The 17,958-nt window shown below is 43.6% G+C and overlaps 1 protein-coding gene across 1 annotated transcript in view; it reads left to right on the forward strand.

Annotated features, from left to right (window-relative positions):
* The first annotated feature begins 16,384 nt into the window (after nucleotides 1–16,384).
* IGFBP7 (insulin like growth factor binding protein 7) overlaps nucleotides 16,385–17,958 on the forward strand; it is a 72,918-nt gene continuing 71,344 nt past the window's right edge. Inside the window, exon 1 of the mRNA XM_042936292.1 lies at nucleotides 16,385–16,913. Coding sequence (XP_042792226.1) covers nucleotides 16,439–16,913 — 475 coding nt within the window. The 5' untranslated portion in view covers nucleotides 16,385–16,438. The remainder of the gene's footprint in view (nucleotides 16,914–17,958) is intronic.

The raw sequence follows: 17,958 nt of genomic DNA on the forward strand, positions 1-17,958 counted from the left end.
TAACTGTTTTATCATTCCATTGCCTTTGTCACTGCAATGGATGGAATGTTGGTCTCCAAAATGCATATGTTGAAATCTGATCCCCAATGTGATGTTATTTGGAGGTGAGGGCTTTGGGAGGTAATTAGGTCATGATTAGTTCATAATTAGGTGGAACCTTCATGAATGGGATTAGTGCCCTTTAAGAAGAGGCCAAAGGGCTACCTAGCCCTCTTTCTGCCATGTGAGAATATAACAAAAAGCTGGCTGTCTGCAAACCAGGAAGCGGGACCTCCCCAGAACCCAATACTGCTGGTACCCTGATCTTGGACTTCCAGCCTCTAGAACTGTGAGGAATAAATTTCTGTTGCTTATCAAGCACCCAGCTTATGGTACTTTGTTATAGAAGCCTGAACTAATACAACTGCCCCCAAAATTTTTTATTTGCTATTCTTTTCCCCACTTTAACACACCCTCAGTGAAAGCAGGACTTTGACTTGTACATCACCACCATCCTAAAATAGCAGGAGGCAGGTAGCACTCATGAAATGCATGATCTTTCACACCCCCTGCTATGGAATTTCTGTGATTTTTGGTTCAGATTCCCAAGAGAGAACATCTGATTGGTTCTCTAGCCAGCAAATGGACTTGTGCCTTTAGTTCGGGCATCTGTCCTCGGTCATAGGGGAGGGGTCATAGACTGCCCTCTACAAGGGACTGAAAAATGCTTGGTCTCTAAGGGATCTATGGGTGAAGAAGACACTGAAACTTGTCTCAGAGGGGACTTGCCACCTTGCAGAATTACCTCCCACTACACATGTATGTACACAAGTGTGTGTACAATCCATTTGCTACCCTATGCATGTGGGTCAGTCTTCAAGAAGATGCCTAACTCTGATTAGACATTCAAACTTGACGTTAGGTCACCCTGTATCCCCTGCTTCCATATCTTGCCTCAAGCTATTCCCTCTCTGCCAGAAAGCTTCACCCCCAACTAGCCCAATCTCCATGATCAGTCTACAGATGTTATAACCTTATTTCAGAAATCAACTCAGATTTTAGCCCTCTCTCAGATTCTGCCATTCTCAATTAGCCTCTCCTTTCCCCAAACTCAGGATCTGCCTTGTTGTGACCTCTGTTAGGGACTTACTCCAGGCTTCTTTCCAAGACAAAGGTAAGAATCAGATAGTAAAATGTAAATTTACAGAAGTAAAGTGTGACATCCATGCCGGGTACAAGAGACTGCTAGGAGTGTCTTCATGCAGAGGACACAGGTTCCTGAAGAAGGTTGTTAGAGGGTACTGTGGAATGTACAAAATGACATAGAGAAAAGTCGTAAGGCTGATAAGGTTACACTTTGCCTATCTAACAACAAAGACAAGCCCAGTCTTTACCCGATGCAAGATATCTCTAGATTTACCCCTGAGACCAATGGGCATCAACTTTGGCTGTGTACTAAGGTCACCTGGGGTGCTTTTGAAAAATATCCATGTCCAGACCCTCACTCTAGAGGTGGTGACTTAATTGCTCTGAGGTGGGACATGGTCACTGAGAACCACTTGGAACAAAACACATATCATAAGAGAAAGACAAGGGCTTTGGTTCCAAAGTGGACTGAGCATGAATCCCAATCCCATCCTTTACCATCTTCACACATCTTCTGCAAGTCACTTAAAATGTCTTGAGTCTCCCTTTCCATACATACAAGTAAAATGCGGCTAGTAATTCTTATCTCATATGATTATTGTAAGGATGGAGAAAACATGTTTAAAATTCCTAGAACATAATAGGCCCTCAATGGAATGGTGGGTATAATGTCCCACCATTATTAATGTCCCCCCACCCCCAACAACCTGCTGCACAGTGATATTTAACACTATATGGTTTAAATATATAAGGCAGTGCTGCCTATGCAACAAAATATTACTGCTTTAAAGAGGGTTGCTTTGCTTCTGCATAGACCCCCTCAGCCGTCATGTGGGAAAGTTGCTTGGCAGCCGGATATACTCTTCTCTGAGAGGTAACATCATCCAGACTCTGATTCTTCATTGAGGCGCTATGCCCTTAATAAGTAACATTTGTGTCAGCAACTCCAGACCAGGAGGCAGCTATTCTGTCACAAAGCAACTGACACAGAAGTCAGTCAGTAACTGCTCTTGAATAAGAATGCTGTGCCTACAGAAAGCAGTGGGTAGCAAAGACACTATGGGAATATCACATGAATGTGGGCCAAGCATCTTTCACATTGTTCAGCCACATTTACATATGAGAGAAAAGCCAGCACCATACACAAAAAACAAGGAGAAATACATTTCCTGTTTTTTATTAGCAAAATAATAGTATCCAGTTCCCAAATTCCATTAAAGAAATACTTCCTGGCTTTTTCCTGTACTTGTCCCCCTTCCCACCCAAAACTGGAACTAAATGTATAATGCAATGGTATGAAGTCTGGCTTGACCAAGTTTGTAGGTAAGATAAACATGTCATAGTCTGAACCACTAGAGAAGAGAAAATGGCACATTGTAATCAGGATAATTATTTGTTGACTTAATTTCGATTGTGAAAATGTTGATGAGCCTAGCTTCCCTACTTTAAAATATAAGGTGGGGGCACCTGGGTGGCTCAGCTGGTTAAGTGTCCAACTTCGGCTCAGGTCACGATCTCACGGTTGGTGGGTTCAAGCCCCGCATCGGGCTCTGTGCTGACAGCTCAGAGCCTGAAGCCTGCTTCGGATTCTGTGTCTCCTTCTCTCTCTGCCCTTCCCCTGCTCCTGCTCTCTCTCTGTCTCTCAATAAATTAATTAATTTAAAAAGTTAAAAACAAATTAAAAATAAATAAAATATAAAATGTGGTAGGAAATTCCAACATGGAAATTTACAGATTAAATTAAGACAAATGATTGCAAGACAAACAAAAAATACCTATGATAACGAAAGTATCCTGATCAGGAGCCTAATTCATGAATTAACCTATTGATTTTTCTCAGCTGTGAACATTAGCCAGTGCTTTGTTGTTTTCCTCCATCTAGTAGTGGGTCAACAAACTATGGCCCATGGGTCAAACCCAGCACACCACCTGTTTTTTAAAATAAGGTTTTATTGGTACACAGCCACATTCACTTGTTTACATATCTATGTAACATCTATGGCTGTTTTCATGCTACAATAACAGAGTTGTACAGTTTTGAGATTGTATAGCCTAAAAAGTTTTAAGTATTTCCTATGTGACCCTTTGCCAGAAAAGTTTGCCAAACCCTGCTCGGTTAAAACACAGAATAAGATCATCTCCCCACCAAAAATACTTAGGCTAACCATGATAGCTTCAGTAAAAATATATTAAAATACATGCTTGAAGATTTACACTTTATAAAGAGTACACGGAATAGCAATAATGTGTTTATTATTTGTTACATACCATTTGGGAAAAACTAAGCAAAATTACCTTATACCACTAAATATCTATTTTTATATAGATAAGAGTTATGCCAACAGTAAAGATTTCATTTCAGTCTTTATTAATAATTACTAGATGCTTAGTTATTTTCACCTATCAGGGAAACTTGAAAAAGAAATACAGTTCATATTATTTCTGTCTTAGTTTTTCCACAGATTAAATGTAAAAGGAAATGGAGCTGGTGTGTTTAATTCAACTCAGCACTTTCTAACAAGGATGAAATAGTGTCAATTATATGCACTGCAGTTGTTTTAAAGCAAACTGAAACATAAAATATACTCAATTTAATTAAAGCATAAAAATAAAATGAGGTATCAATAGTAAAAGAGTGAGAACAGCAGTATTGGTATGGTAATCTTATTTATGCATCTAGATTTACTGCATCCAGAATTGTGTGGGTTTTAAACAGTCATTAATGGGAATCTGGGTAAAATAGAGCAACAAAGGAGGAAAAAAACAATTTAAATAAGTGATATTTTTCTTCTTTGCATTTAGCCATCGTCTAAAGAAGGGGCCATTAAAATTTTAAATCAGTTTTTAATCAAACTTTAGTGGTATAATATTTAATTGAAAACACCACCAGATGTTCTTTACCAAAACATCTTTCATAATGGCTAAATCAAGGTCTAAGGAGTTATTTAATGAGATAATTGTTGGTCTGTGAATACAGCAGCAGTTTCTTATTTACTTATAACACTAAAACACATGAGTTCGGAGGCTAGCCGAGGTGCTTTGACTGCTCTCTGCTTCTCATATCTTTCCCTGTGTGGTCCAAACAAAGATGGGTGCTTGGAACACCAAACCTCAAAGTCCAAGCCAACAGATGAGCCCCACATATCAGAGGCCTGGGAGATTGGCACCCTCTTTGAAACCCAGGAAAAATTCCACTGATAAGATATAGAGCATAGGTAACCAACTGCAAGGTTCACAGGCACCCAAAAGCAAGGAAGGGAAGTCACAGAGCTTGGCTTCAGTGAAGAGTTCATTCCAGAAAACAGTATTTGCCAATTTTGGTAGGTGGAATTCTCAACTGACCACCCAAGATTTCCCCCTCTAATCTCCAGGGCCTTAAATATGATGAGATATCAAGCCCATGATTATGTTACATTACATGGCAAAAGAGATTTTGCAGGTAGAATTAAATTATTACTGCTCAACTGACTAGCAGTTAATCAGAAGGGAGATTATTCATGTGAGCCTAGTCTAATCACATGAACCGTCTAAAAGCAGACAGTCCTCTTTGGCTGGTGGCAGAAGAGGAAGTCAGAGAGATTTGAAGTTCTAGAAAGATTCGGTAATTCTATTGCTGCTCTGAAGATGGAGGGGGCCACATACAAGTACCAGAGAGCTGTCCAGACAATAGCCAGCAAAAAAAGAAGGACTTCGGCCCTACAACTACAGAAACTAAATTTTGCCAACAATGAAAATGGTCTTGGAAGTGGAGTCTTCCCCCAGACCCTCAAGATAAGAACCCAATCCATCCCACACTCTCATTTCAGCCCAGTCAATCCTGCAAGGTGCTAAACCTGTGTTAATTTGTTAAGCAGCAATAGAAAATTAACACCACCACCCTCTCTGTTACTAAGCCCAGAATGACAGGACATTTCCAAAGCATCTATCGGTTTTTCTTATTCAGACTCTGCTTGATCAAATTCCTAAGATCCCCTTGACACTCACCATGAAATTAATAATAGTTCCTCTGTCTAAAAGAAAAGATGGAACTGAGAATCTTTAAAATATCATGCAAGTTACACCAAGATCTGCAAGCACCTTTTCCAAAAAGACAAATACTGTAGCAGGTGAAATGTGTAATGCTTTTCTTTTTAAGTTTATTTTCTTTTTATTTATTTATTTTGAGGTGGGGGGGGGAGAGAGAGCATGAGCAGGAGAGGGGCAGAGAGAGAGGGAAAGAGAGAATCCCAAACAGACTCCATGCTAACAGCAAGGAGCCCAACGTGGGACTTGAGCTCACAAATAGTGAGATCATGACCTGAACCAAAACCAAGAGTGGGGCGCTTAACCAACTGAGTCACCCAGGTGCCCCAAAAACCTGTAATGCTTCTGAGGTTCCTGGGAGACACCTGTCTCCAGAAAAGTCGTGTGGGTTTGCCATTCAATGTTACTACCATAGGTTAAGAGAGAGGCAGACTTAACTGTGAACCTACTTTAAATGGGGTGATTAAATTCAGGTTGGATATTAACATTTCAGCTACATGGGAGATGATAAAAAGGGTCCCACCTCAAGCCCTTTGAATCAGCTCCTGTTTGTGAGCAGAACGTTCTGTGTCCACTTTGCCCTTGAAAGTCAAGCACTAGAACTGCTTAGCCTTTTGAAAAAATACATCTCACCAGCAGGGGGCTGAAACCAGCGTGGGGAATATTCAAATGTCATTTACTATTCTTTGAGATAGAGAGTGAAAGAACAATGGAACACCCTTTGATGCCTTGGAACCTCTGCCTTATTGCTTATCTTAAAAGAATGTGGAATGAAAATCCCCAAACCTCAGCAGGTCCTAAAGCAGCAACCATGTAACTGAAGAACTCCACAGATGCAGGGGACGCTATTCTTTTCAAAACTAAGCACTGTTCTCCCATAGACCTTCCCATCAGCAGATGGCTCAGAGGTCCAGCTTGTAAGTCTTGCCAGTTTGGCTAGACAGACCAGCACTATATAAACCAGTTTCCGTTTTGTCCCACTCACCATTTTAACTTCATCAGTGTTCACATTGGGTTGTTTAAAACAGGTGGGGGGGGGGGGTTGTAAAACGACTGAAAGATTTTCAGACTTAAGGCAAACACTAGATATCTCTAATACCCTAAGTGTGGCCCGCAAAGTCATTTAGCCCCTCAGGGACACCAAAAGATCTACCCACCCACCCCCTCACACCCTGAGTCCCACCAAAAAATATGAGAGGAATCAGAGGAGTAAAGAAAAAGGAAAATAAAGCTGTGTTTATGCAATTCCCCCCAACCTAGTGAGAGGGGAAGGTCTGACAATGATCTATTTTAGTCTATTCATCAACTTTGATAAACTCACTGGTTTAGTAATCCTGTGAAAACACTGAGGAATACACAGAAAATAATTGAAAAATAATTTATTGAGGGTTAAGTATGTCCTAAGCACTGTTCCAAGTGCTCTATGTGTATTAGCTCATTTAATGTCCCTACAACCTTGTGATTTTCACCCTTGTGTTACAGATGAGAAACTGAGGCACAGAGAGGTTAAGTTACTTACTTAAATTCATAGAGCTAGAAAGTGCTGGAAATTGGAATACAAGAAAGCGATCCCAAAAAAATTATATATTTTGTGCTGAAATGTCTTTTTTTAAAGTTTATTTATTTTTTGAGAGAGAGAGACAGAAAGAGCATACAAATGGGAAAGGGGCAAAGAGAGAAGGAGAGAGAGAATCCCAAGCAGGCTCCAAGCTGCCAGTGCAGAGCCTGAAGTGGGGCTTGAACCCACCAACCATGAGATCATGATCTGAGCCAAAGTCAAGAGCCAGACACTTAACCAACTGAGCCACCCAGGTGCCCTGAGCTGAGATGTCTTAGATGACAGAGGACTAACCAGTGGGAGATGTACAGAAAAATCATTCATTCATTCATTCATTCATGCATGCACACATCTTTTGGGCTGAGAGCTAGAGATACAGCAATAGTAAATCAGTTTTTAAAGCCACTTATTAACCTTGAGATTGCACAGTCCTGTGGTTAGATCCAGGGCAGTAGAACTAAAATGGAAAATGTGCCCAGGAGGGACCCCACTGCCAGACCTGAGGGTTAGAGAAGGCTTTTCCCACAGAGAGCGATGTATTAACTGAGACCTGAAGTATGAGTGCCTTAGCCCTTTGAGAAGGGGTTTTGCTTCCCCCTCCCCTCTCCAGCGCTAAATGCTTTAAAAACAGACCCAAAAAGAAGAGAGGAAGAGACTATGGCAGCCAAATTCCAAAAGAACCCAGTCATTTCCTCCTACCCAGAAAGCCCCTAGGGAGAGAGAAAGGGCTTGGCAAAGGCAGAACAGGACAGGGTGGATGGACCTGGAAAGGCTGGAGGCCTGGATGTGATGCCCTTACTGAAAGGAAGGAAGCTCTTGAGGGCAAATCCAGCTACAGATGCCGTGGGGGAGCATCTGTAGCTGGATTGGGCATGTGCAGGAAGAATACAACTCGGTTGAGTGAAAGTAGTCCTGACATGCAGCTACCCCAGGAAGGCCCGGCAAGAAGGAACTGAGCCTCCTGCAGCTCATGACACAGAGGTCTACACCCGCAGGTGGGAGTCAGACAGACCTGGCTCCAGACCGCGGGAGTCCGGGCTTGGCTGGGGTTCAAAAGCACCACCATCAGAAGGGAACTGGGCAAAGGAGGAGGAGTTCAGTCCCAGAGAGAGAGTATAGCGTCTTGGGAATGCGATAAATGCTCAGCTTCTCTAGAGAATTCCAGAAAGAAGTAACACGTGAGAAGTCTAGAGAGGATGGCACATTCAGGGAACTGGAAGTCTTGTGGTTTGGCAGATCAGCGAGGTCAAAGGGCAAGGGTCAAGCAATGTGCTGGAGGATGTGTTTTAAAATATTAAAAATGTTGTGAGAAGTCTGGCATTTTTATTATCACCTGGGGGGGGGGGTTAATCAACAGCATTTATTTAGATATAAACCTTCGATTGACCAGAGCTGCCTCAGGAGGCCCAGATTAAAAATGTTATATATTCTAATTGGTTTGATGCAGTTATATCAAAGAATAGCTTTAATTGGGTCCCCAGTGAGCTTGCAAATGCTTGTGGTATAGAATTACATTAAGAACATAACCCAAAAAGATTTATTGGGCTGTCTTCTGAGAGGCACATGAAGCTGGAAAGTGTCGCTTTCCCACATTAAGCCAATTTCTTGGACTTACAAACATCCATCACCACAATGCCATGGCTAAAAAGGTGGAAGGTTTCCCAGACAGGCATCATTGTCACATTGTCATTGTCAAAGCCCCTTCTAATATTCCCACTGTGTAGTAACAGGATACCTCAGTTGGGTCTACTTCCCATCCTGGGGGGTGTTCAAGCCTCCAGGAGACTCCCCAGCTATGAGCTAGACTGTCCCATGAATGCCTGAGACCTGGGATCACACACAGAACATGGGAGATTTCACCCAAGGCCAAGGAGACACTAGTTCCTTTCTCTTGGAGTTGTATCCCCTCTCCCCTCTCTTGAATATCTCATCCTCAAATCATTTCTGCTGCAGTAAGAAAATCGCTGGGGGAACTCCCCTGCCCCTGAAGGCCTTGACTGTCAAGCCAACCACCAGGACATCTCATGGGCTTCCAGAACCCAAGATTAAGTGACAATGAGAACAAAAATTTCACCTCTCAACCTTGGAGAAAACTTAAAAATGTTACTTCTCAATAAGGCATAGACATACACTCAAATGACCCAAAAGAATTCCACTCAACAAGAATCACAAGAAGAGGGACTCAAATTTTTCCAGTTTTCCCACTGTTCTGGCACATCAACACTTCTCTTAAAAAGCAAGCATTTTTATAAAACATGAATGCTATGAGAAGGCAGTAATGAGGGAGGTGCCCTGGCTTTAGGGATTTGGATCTGAAACTTGATAGCTATAGATGGTGACAATACTGGAATTAGCTTGTTATCCACCCAAGAGGCTGACACATCAGCCAGCTAGCTGCATTGTAGGAGTAGATAAAGTAACTATCATGTCATTTGGTTATCAGCTTTTAAAAAAGTGAAAAGAATGTTGTTATCCTACTCCCTTAACAAGCTTTTAAAAAAAGAAGAAAGCAGCATCAGTGAAAGAAAATCTGTTAAACTCCACATCTTAACATCCTAGCTGATGATCTGTTCAGAAGGGAAGGGATCAAGCACTCAGGATAAATATCCCCACAAACTTTCAGGCACCCATAGGGCCCCCTCCTAAGCACAAAGTTTTCCTCGAAGTTAAGTTTCTGACTGGGCCACTTATTCCCTGAAAACATTTTATTCATCCTGATTTGATATTCTCCCAGGCCTCTTACAACAATGAGGAGACATTCTTTATTTTTTTATTTTTCTACTTTGCCAAGGTGAATTATGGAATCAGGCAACTGGAAGATTAATATGGGGGCACTGCATCATTTACCGCCAAATGATCATATCATTTCCCCCATAACAAAAAAGGATGGAGTCTAATTATGGAATAACCCAAGGAGATTTCTTTCTACTTGTTGTCACAAGAAGCAATGCTTATCTAATTTATTTTATAGGGGGATGCAAATGTAAAAGTCTGTGTTAATTCAAAGTTAAAGTGTAAAATAATGGATTTTAAGCCAGAAAATGAAGCTCCTAGGGATTTAACAGCTTCAGTGATATATCTGGTATAGTGAGGATTAGAGCATAAACCTACATTTTCTTTGCAACTGTGTGTATTTGGAAGTTAGCTTATTACGCAGTGACCTGAAAATCTTGAAAGGCTGTCATAACAGCATAATATGAGAGAGACCATCTTCCTTGATGATCTCTAAAAGTCCTACAGGTGTCTCTGTGCCCCTGATGACTTACGGTCAGGGTTAATGGCATGCTCCAACATCACCTAGCTTTAAATGACCTCTAGAGAGTCCTTCAAGTTCTGTGTCTCTAATATTGAATTTTATAGGCTTTTAATGCCTTTTCAATTATATCATTAGCTATTTCCCTGCATAGCTGTAGCTCTTTTAAGAGATCAGATATAGAATGCTGATAAGAAAGTGGTTTCTGTACTTTATTAAACAATGAGATTTTATCATTGAGGGACTTCACATATACAGAGAGAACCAACATCAAGGGCTGGCTCTAAGTCAAATTTCTTGCAATGTCTCTATGACAATGTGATATGATCACTAGGGAGGCTTCCCCCCCACTTCCCTTTCTAGAACGGTCCATGAAGAATAGACCTGGTTTTGGGGCACCTGGGTGGCTCAGTCGGTTGGGCATCGACTTCAGCTCAGGTCATGATCTCACAGTCCGTGAGTTTGAGACCCACGTCTGTGCTGACAGCTCAGAGCCTGAAGCCTGTTTCGGATTCTGTGTCTCCCTCTCTCTATGCTCCTCCCCTGCTCATGCTGTGTCTCTCTCTATCTCAAAAATAAATAAAAACATTAAAAAAACTTTTTTTAAAGGTGAAAAATTAAAAAGAAAAAGAGTAGACCTGGTTTTATAAAGAATCAGCACATCCAGGGGTGGCTCAGTTGGTTAAGTATCCAACTCTTGGTTTCAGCTCAGCTCATGATCTCATGGTTTGTGAGTTTGAGCCCTGTGTAGGGCTCTATGTTGACAGTGCAGAGTCTGCTTGAGAATCTCTTCCTCTCTTTCTGCTTCTCCTGTGCTCTCTCTTTCTCAAAATAAATAAATAAACTTTAAAAATTCTACTCTTAAAAAAAATCAGCATGTCCAAAATCAAGATCATTATCTTCCACCAATACAAACCTGCCTCAGCACCAGCTTCCACCAAGTTTTCCATGCAAGAAATTTCGAGGGTCCTCTTGACTTCCTGTCATGGTCACTTTCCAAAGCCTGAATGTTCTACATCTTAAAGACCACTCATCCACCCCGTCCCCTCTATCTAGGGTGACCACATGTCCCCGTTGTCCAGGTCGATCTTGATTTATGTCAGTTGTTGCAGCATAATTATGAACAGTGCTCCCTTTTGCTCACAAAAGTGTCCAAGATGGACAACAAATGATACAGTCCATTCCCTTCCTTCCCATCACCATGCCTCACTTCAAGCCCTCATTGATTCCTGCCCGTATGGTGGTTGTCGTGGGCAGTAGTCATTACCCAACTGTCTTCTCTCTCTCATTTACTTCTCTCTCATTTACTTTTTCAAAGTGTTAACTGAATGCAAATTCTGTGTCAGACACAATGTTGGCACCAGGTTGGGCTTCGATGTAAGGCTGTGCAGTGTGGACACAAGAGGCGAGCAAGGCTGGAATTCAGCCTTCCCTTCACCTGCTAGGCTACGTATTTTGGTGCAGGCTAGGTCCTCCTCCCAGAAGGAAGAGGTAACTTCCTCTTGGCACAAAGGCACAGTCTGCTTGCCAAGTCATGCACCCTCTGTACTGTTTCTGCCCAGTAGGGGGCTTTTTTTTCTAATTTATTTAAGGACATTAAAAAGGCTAAAGGTAGCCCCTACTTTGTGGAAATTTCGCTCCTTCTTCAAGTCTGTCCCTATTGGAATTCATTCCTCTCTTCTGTATTAACCTTCCTACGCTGCAAACCTGATCTTGCCTCTCCCTTGCCTCCTTCAACAACTCACTGCCATCTATAAGCTCCAGTTCAAAGTCTTGGGCATGATGTGCAAAACCCTCAGTCATCTCATATCTGCCCTCTTTCCAGACTTTTCTCCCCATTTTCCTGCATTTCTCTCCATGCACACCTTGCTTCAGCTATGCTGGACTTCTTTCAGTTGTTGGAATGTGACAAAATGATTTCCACTGGCTTCATCCTTCTCATGTGCTGTTTATCTGGGCTGGGATAATCATCCACACCCCATCCCACCATCTGACAATCTACTTACTGATGGTGATGAAGGGGGAGAGAGAGAGGAGGAGAAAATTAAATGATGTTAAAGATGATGAAGAACTATTGTAACGGACTGTTAAATAGAACAATTTTTCCTGGGCCTGGAAATGGAGCTAGGATCCACAACCTAAAACTACAGATGCTATGTGTCCCCACATTCGAGAAAAGAGCCACCAAGAACTGGTGCAGAATGTTCCTCAGTGCTAAATGGCCATAATCAACCCAACCTGGCTCACGAACCCCTGCTCTCTATAAGCACGTTCGGAATGAGTGAGAGCCTAGTGGAGGGTGTAGGAGGGTTCCCCTCCCTTCCCACGCCTGCCCCCTACCACCCAAAGAAGCCAAGTGAGGGGGTAAAGCCAACATGTCTGTGGTGTTTTCAATAAAGGGAAACAAACATTCCATTTTCCAGTTAGATATCTGCTGAGGAGGCAGGGCCCAGGGGGACACAGCAGGGCAGGCTACATGGAACCATGAGTTTCCCACAGATGTCATTGAAGTTTGCTGGACTGAGAAGTCTTGGAGATGCCCCACCAAGAAGGGTGCTTGCCAGATACATGAACCCAGTGGCAAAGGGATTTGGAATGTGCTATGGGTTGGGGTGGGGGAATGCTGAACTGAAGGAGAATAGAAGAGAAGGAGTTGGAGGGCAAATCTCTCATGGCCCTTTATCCAAAGGCCACCAAGAACGCACCTGTAGTCAAATAAGTAATAAGTTGGCTTTTTTCCTCATTGTAGCAAGACAGAATGGACTCCATATGGAACTGGGTGATGTCTCAGTAAGAAGGTGTTAAAAAGAACCTATTACAGGTTTTGGACTTGGGTAATTTTGGGGAAGGTCTAAGGAAGCAGGAGTTCACTCTGGATGGAACAATTCTATGATTATCTCAATAAATCTTATCTGTAGGGAGGGCAGACATGAGTAATAGAAATAATTGTTAAAGTAGCAATCTTTTTTCTTCTTTTTCAAGTTTTTAGTTAAAGTAACAGTCTTGTTTAGTGAGGCAGGGGTGCTTACTCTTTTGTGGGTGGCACCTTGTCAGAAGTAGGGAGAGGATCTTGCCCTTATAGCCCTCAGAGGAAACCAACCCTCCCAGGACCTTGATTTTGGACTTCCAGACTCCAGAACTGTAAGAAAATACATTTCTGTTGTGTAAGCCACCTCATCTGCCCTATTTTATTTATTTATATTTATTGTAGCCCTAACAAACTAATAACTTGTAACAAGTAAAGAGATTGAATTAATAACAAAACACTGTCCATGAAGAAAAGCCTGCTCCCAGATGACTTCACTGGTGAAATCTAAACATTTAAAGAAAAATTAAAATAAATTCTTCAGAAACTCTTGGAAAAAAACAAAAACAAAAACGGAAAATGCGAGAATACTTTCTAACTAATTCTGAGGCCACTATCACCCTGATACCAAAACCAAAGACGACAAAGAAAACTACAGTCTAATAGTGAATATAAGTGCCAAAATCTGCAACAAAATACTAGCAAACCAAATCCAGAAACATATAAAAAAGGATTATACATCATGACTAAGTGGGATTTATCCCAGGAATGCAAGTTTGGTTTAACATTCAAAAAATCAATTAATGTAATATGCCATATCAAGAGAAGAAAATACATCTTGATTGATCATCTCAACAGATGCAAAAAAAAAAAAAAGGCATTTGACAGAATTCAAAATTCTAATTCTTGATGATAAAAGCACTCAACAAAATGGGAATGGAAAAGAATTTCCTCAACCTGATAAGACCATCTGTGAAAAACTCCCAGGTAACATTGTACTTAATGGTGAAAGACTGAAAGCTTTCCCTCTAAGGTTAAGGTCAGGAGCAAGACAAAGATGCTCATTCTCACCACTTCGACTCCACATTATACTGGAGGTTCTAACCAGAGCAATTGGGCAAGAAAAAAAATCATAAAGGGCATCAAGATTAAACAGGAAGAAGTATAAAATTCTCTCTATTTGCAAATGATATAATCCTTTCCCCATACCTAGGCTTTTCATCTCACTAGAACTGAAGCTGAATAGGTGGCAGTATCTTCTTTCTTAGAAGCAAGAAGTTGTCAAATTTCTTTGTAAAGGCTCTATTTTCCTGCCTTTTCTCCTTCCTCTGAATAACCACATCTGTTCCTATTTTCAGGTGCTCCACATAGGCACTATCACACAACCCAGGTGCCCTCTTCAGTGACAAGAATGCTGTTCACTCTTCTGCTTGCTGGACAGTGAGGGTTCCCATATGCTTGCATCCTTACTGCTGGCTCCAACGCAGGATTTCAAAACACCACAGCATACAGTGGCTGTGAGTACCCCTGTGCCCTCCCACCCACCCACAAACTTGTAGAGCCTGAAGGCTTCATCTGGCTGCATAGCCCACCTGGGAGCTAACTTAATAAGCACCTTTATTGTCTGTCTTCCCTTTCTGCCCACTCCCAACACCTCCATCCCCAAACCCCATGCAACTGGTGTTCCTCATGTGGCCTCTCAGGTAAACTATATGCACTGGAATCCTTGTTCTCAGGGTCCACTTCTAGGCAACCTAAATCTATGATAGGTAGTTATAGTGGGTCATCATCAACTTAGTGGACCTTTACCAGTGAGTTCATAATGTTGCAACATAACAGGAAATATCAGAGCTCACTCCACATTTGTTTCAATTTGGGACTTACACTGGGTCATGTAAACTATATCTCTTATAGTGGGACAAAGGCAAGAATATTTAGGAAAACTCTGCTCCAAAGACTTTTCATCCTTTTATAAACAACGGTCATGTCAGGGTGCCTGAGTGGCTCAGTCGGTTAAGCATCCAGCTTTGGCTCAGGTCATGATCTCGCTGTCCATGAGTTCAAGCCCCAAGTCAGGCCCTGTGCTGACAGCTCAGAGCCTGAAGCCCGCTTCGGATTCTGTGTCTCCTTCTCTCTTTGCTACTCCCCTGCTTACGCTGTCTCTCTCTCTCTCTCTCTCTCTCTCTCTCTCTCCCTCTCAAAAAAAAAAGAAAAGAAAAAAAAAAAAAAAAACAATGGTCATGTCAACATATGACCTTAAAAAAAAAAAAAAGTGCCACTTTTCCAGAATATTTCTAAGGAGAGGCCAAAAAGCAGTGCTAGGTTTTCTGGATTGAAAGGTGCTTGTTTTTTTATTCCCCAAATAAATTTTATGATTATTTAATTTCCAAAAAAGTTTACAATAATGCTAGTAAGGCTGGTGAGAATGACAGCCATATGCTGCTGGTGGCATCATGAATCACACACTTTGAGTTAGCAATCCTACAAATCCTTGAATTTATGCTAAGAAAAAAGAGAACTAAAAGGACATGCAGAATCATGCACATTGCAATGTTGTATGTTCAATAAAAATGTAAAGAATTTAAATGGATAGGAGGGATTTGAAGGGCATACTCTTGGAAAAAGAGGCTTTAAGGTTAAGTTTGCAGAGCATTTTACAGAAAGGCTGAGGAGGAAATGTCAGGTGTTTAATATCAAAAACTTCATGGGTTTACCATTTCTTCAGGTGCCTCAGTGGCACACCCAGCTGTGTCCTGTTCTCTGGAGAAGTTTGATGGAGCTCCAACACAATTTAGTAGGAACCTACGACAATGAAATGGTGAAACAGCTCTCTCGAGGATTCAGTACTCACACTTGAAACTTGATTTGGCATAGAAAAGCACTGGAGGAGGAGTCAATTGATGAGGTTCCCAAAAGAGGAGTGGTTGGCAATGATTTGTCTTCTTAGCCTGGCACCCAAGGCCACACCGGGCCTGTGGCCAACAGGGACACAAATCCCCATGTGGAGTTGTTTGTTTGTTTTAATGTTTATTTATTTTGAGTCGGTGTGGGGGAGGAGCAGAGAGAGAGAGAGAGAGAGAAAGAGAGGGAGAGAGAGAATCCCAGGCAGGCTCCATGCTCAATGCAGGGCTGGTTCCCAAGGACCAGCAGATCATGACCTGAGCCAAAACCCAGCCAGATGTGCAACCTCCTGACCCATCCAGGCGCCCCCTCACCCTGTGGCGTTTTGTTCTTTAAAAAGCTTTCCCAACTTCAGAGTAATTTAGGACTCAGGTCTCCCAGGCCCACGGAGAATTTAATAGATTAAACACAGGGTAATCGCAAAGTTGTCGTTAAGAAGTATAACTGGGCTAAGAGACGCGAGGAACCAAAAGCTGAGGGAGCCGCCGTCCTTGCCGGCGACCTCGAGGGACTGGGGAGCGGTGCACCGGGCTAAGGGGCGGGAAGCACTGGAGACCCAGCGTCCCGGGCCCGCGCGGATGCCCTGCCCCGCCCCGCCGGCAGGGGCGCGCTGGAGCCCGGCGGTCCCGGGAGGCGCGGCGCGGGCGGGGCGGCCGCGCTCTCGCCGCCCTGGGGTGTGGCTCCCGCGGCCCGGCCGGGCGGGGCGCGGGGTTTAAAACGTCAGCCTGCGGGATCAGGCTTACTCGCGCTCCCGCCGCCTCCGCGCCCAGCCATGGAGTGGCCGCCGCTGCGCGCCCTGCTCCTCAGCGCGGCCGGGCTGCTGCTCCTGCTCCTGCCCCTCTCCTCTTCCTCCTCTTCGGACGTCTGCGGCCCCTGCGAGCTGGCCGCCTGCCCGCCCCTGCCCCCGCGGGGCTGCCCTCTGGGCGAGACCCGCGACGCCTGTGGCTGCTGCCCGGTGTGCGCCCGCGGCGAGGGCGAGCCGTGCGGGGGCGGCGGCGCCGGCAGGGGGCACTGCGCGCCGGGCATGGAGTGCGTGAAGAGCCGCAAGAGGCGGAAGGGTAAAGCCGGGGCAGCAGCCGGCGGCCCGGGGGTGAGCGGCGTGTGCGTGTGCAAGAGCCGCTACCCGGTGTGCGGTAGCGACGGCATCACCTACTCCAGCGGGTGCCAGCTGCGCGCCGCCAGCCTGAGGGCCGAGAGCCGCGGGGAGAAGGCTATCACCCAGGTCAGCAAGGGCACCTGCGAGCAAGGTGGGCACGAGCGCTTTCCCTTCCAACCCTGCCCCATCGGCCGCGCGCCCCCTCGCGGGTCAGACCCGGCGGGGCGTACTCGGCCGTTGTGCCCCGGGATACTTCCCTGGACATCCGGGAGACGGATCCGAGGGGAGGATTTGGGCGCCTCTGAGAGGCTAGGAGGCATAGGCAACGCCCCCTCTTCTCTCTCTCTCTCTCTCTCTCTCTCTCTCTCTCTCTCTCTCTCTCTCTCTCTCGGGGTTTTATTTTGGAAGCTTGTTGCGTGCGCCAAGAAGTGAGGTTTTGCGGGGCGAGTGTATATATAGAAAAGTTTTTCTGGCACCACAAGACTCCCGCGACCCAGCTCATACTGACAGCTGGCAAGTCGATAAGCAAAAGCTGCCCCCATTCTTTTGGAAACCCAGAGATGTCATTTTCTCGTCCTTCTTTCTTGGCTTGTGTGGATATAGAAGTGAAATCAAGAGTGAAGGGGGAAGAGTTTGACGCTGAAATACAAAGTAAAGTACTGTCAGAGAAGTTATTTGTCCCACGTTTAACTGGCTAGATTGTAAGAATTTTAAAAATTGGATTTCATGGTCTCTTAATGTTAGAGAAAGTAATTCACTTACTGGAAATTAAAGATTCTCAAACAATAATCTAACTAGCTAATTATTTGTGGGCAAAAAGTGCAAACTCTTTGAAGAATGTTTTTATGATGTAGTTTATACTGTGAACCTTATGACCATTTTGTTTTTCTTTCTTGTCCCTTTTTTTTGTGTAATTCGTCCCCAGGATGCACTGTTCGGCAGGAATGCCTTTGAGGTTATGTTTGATCATTTATTTTATTCCAGACAGATCCAAACTTGCCATAAATGAAAGGGGAAAATAAATAAGAGTCTGGACTTGTAAGGGGAAAAAAACCTCGGAGATTTTTAACTCTGTCTGAAATAACATTTTCCATAGGGAAATGTTAGAGAGATCCAACCTTGGCAGTCCCTCTCCTAGCCCCAGCCAACACAGCAAAAGGGAGGGAGGCAGTTCTCCTGAAATGACAGAAGCAGTT

This window comes from Panthera leo, chromosome B1, assembly GCF_018350215.1.
Source record: "Panthera leo isolate Ple1 chromosome B1, P.leo_Ple1_pat1.1, whole genome shotgun sequence".
In the NCBI taxonomy this organism is placed as follows: Eukaryota; Metazoa; Chordata; class Mammalia; order Carnivora; family Felidae; genus Panthera; species Panthera leo.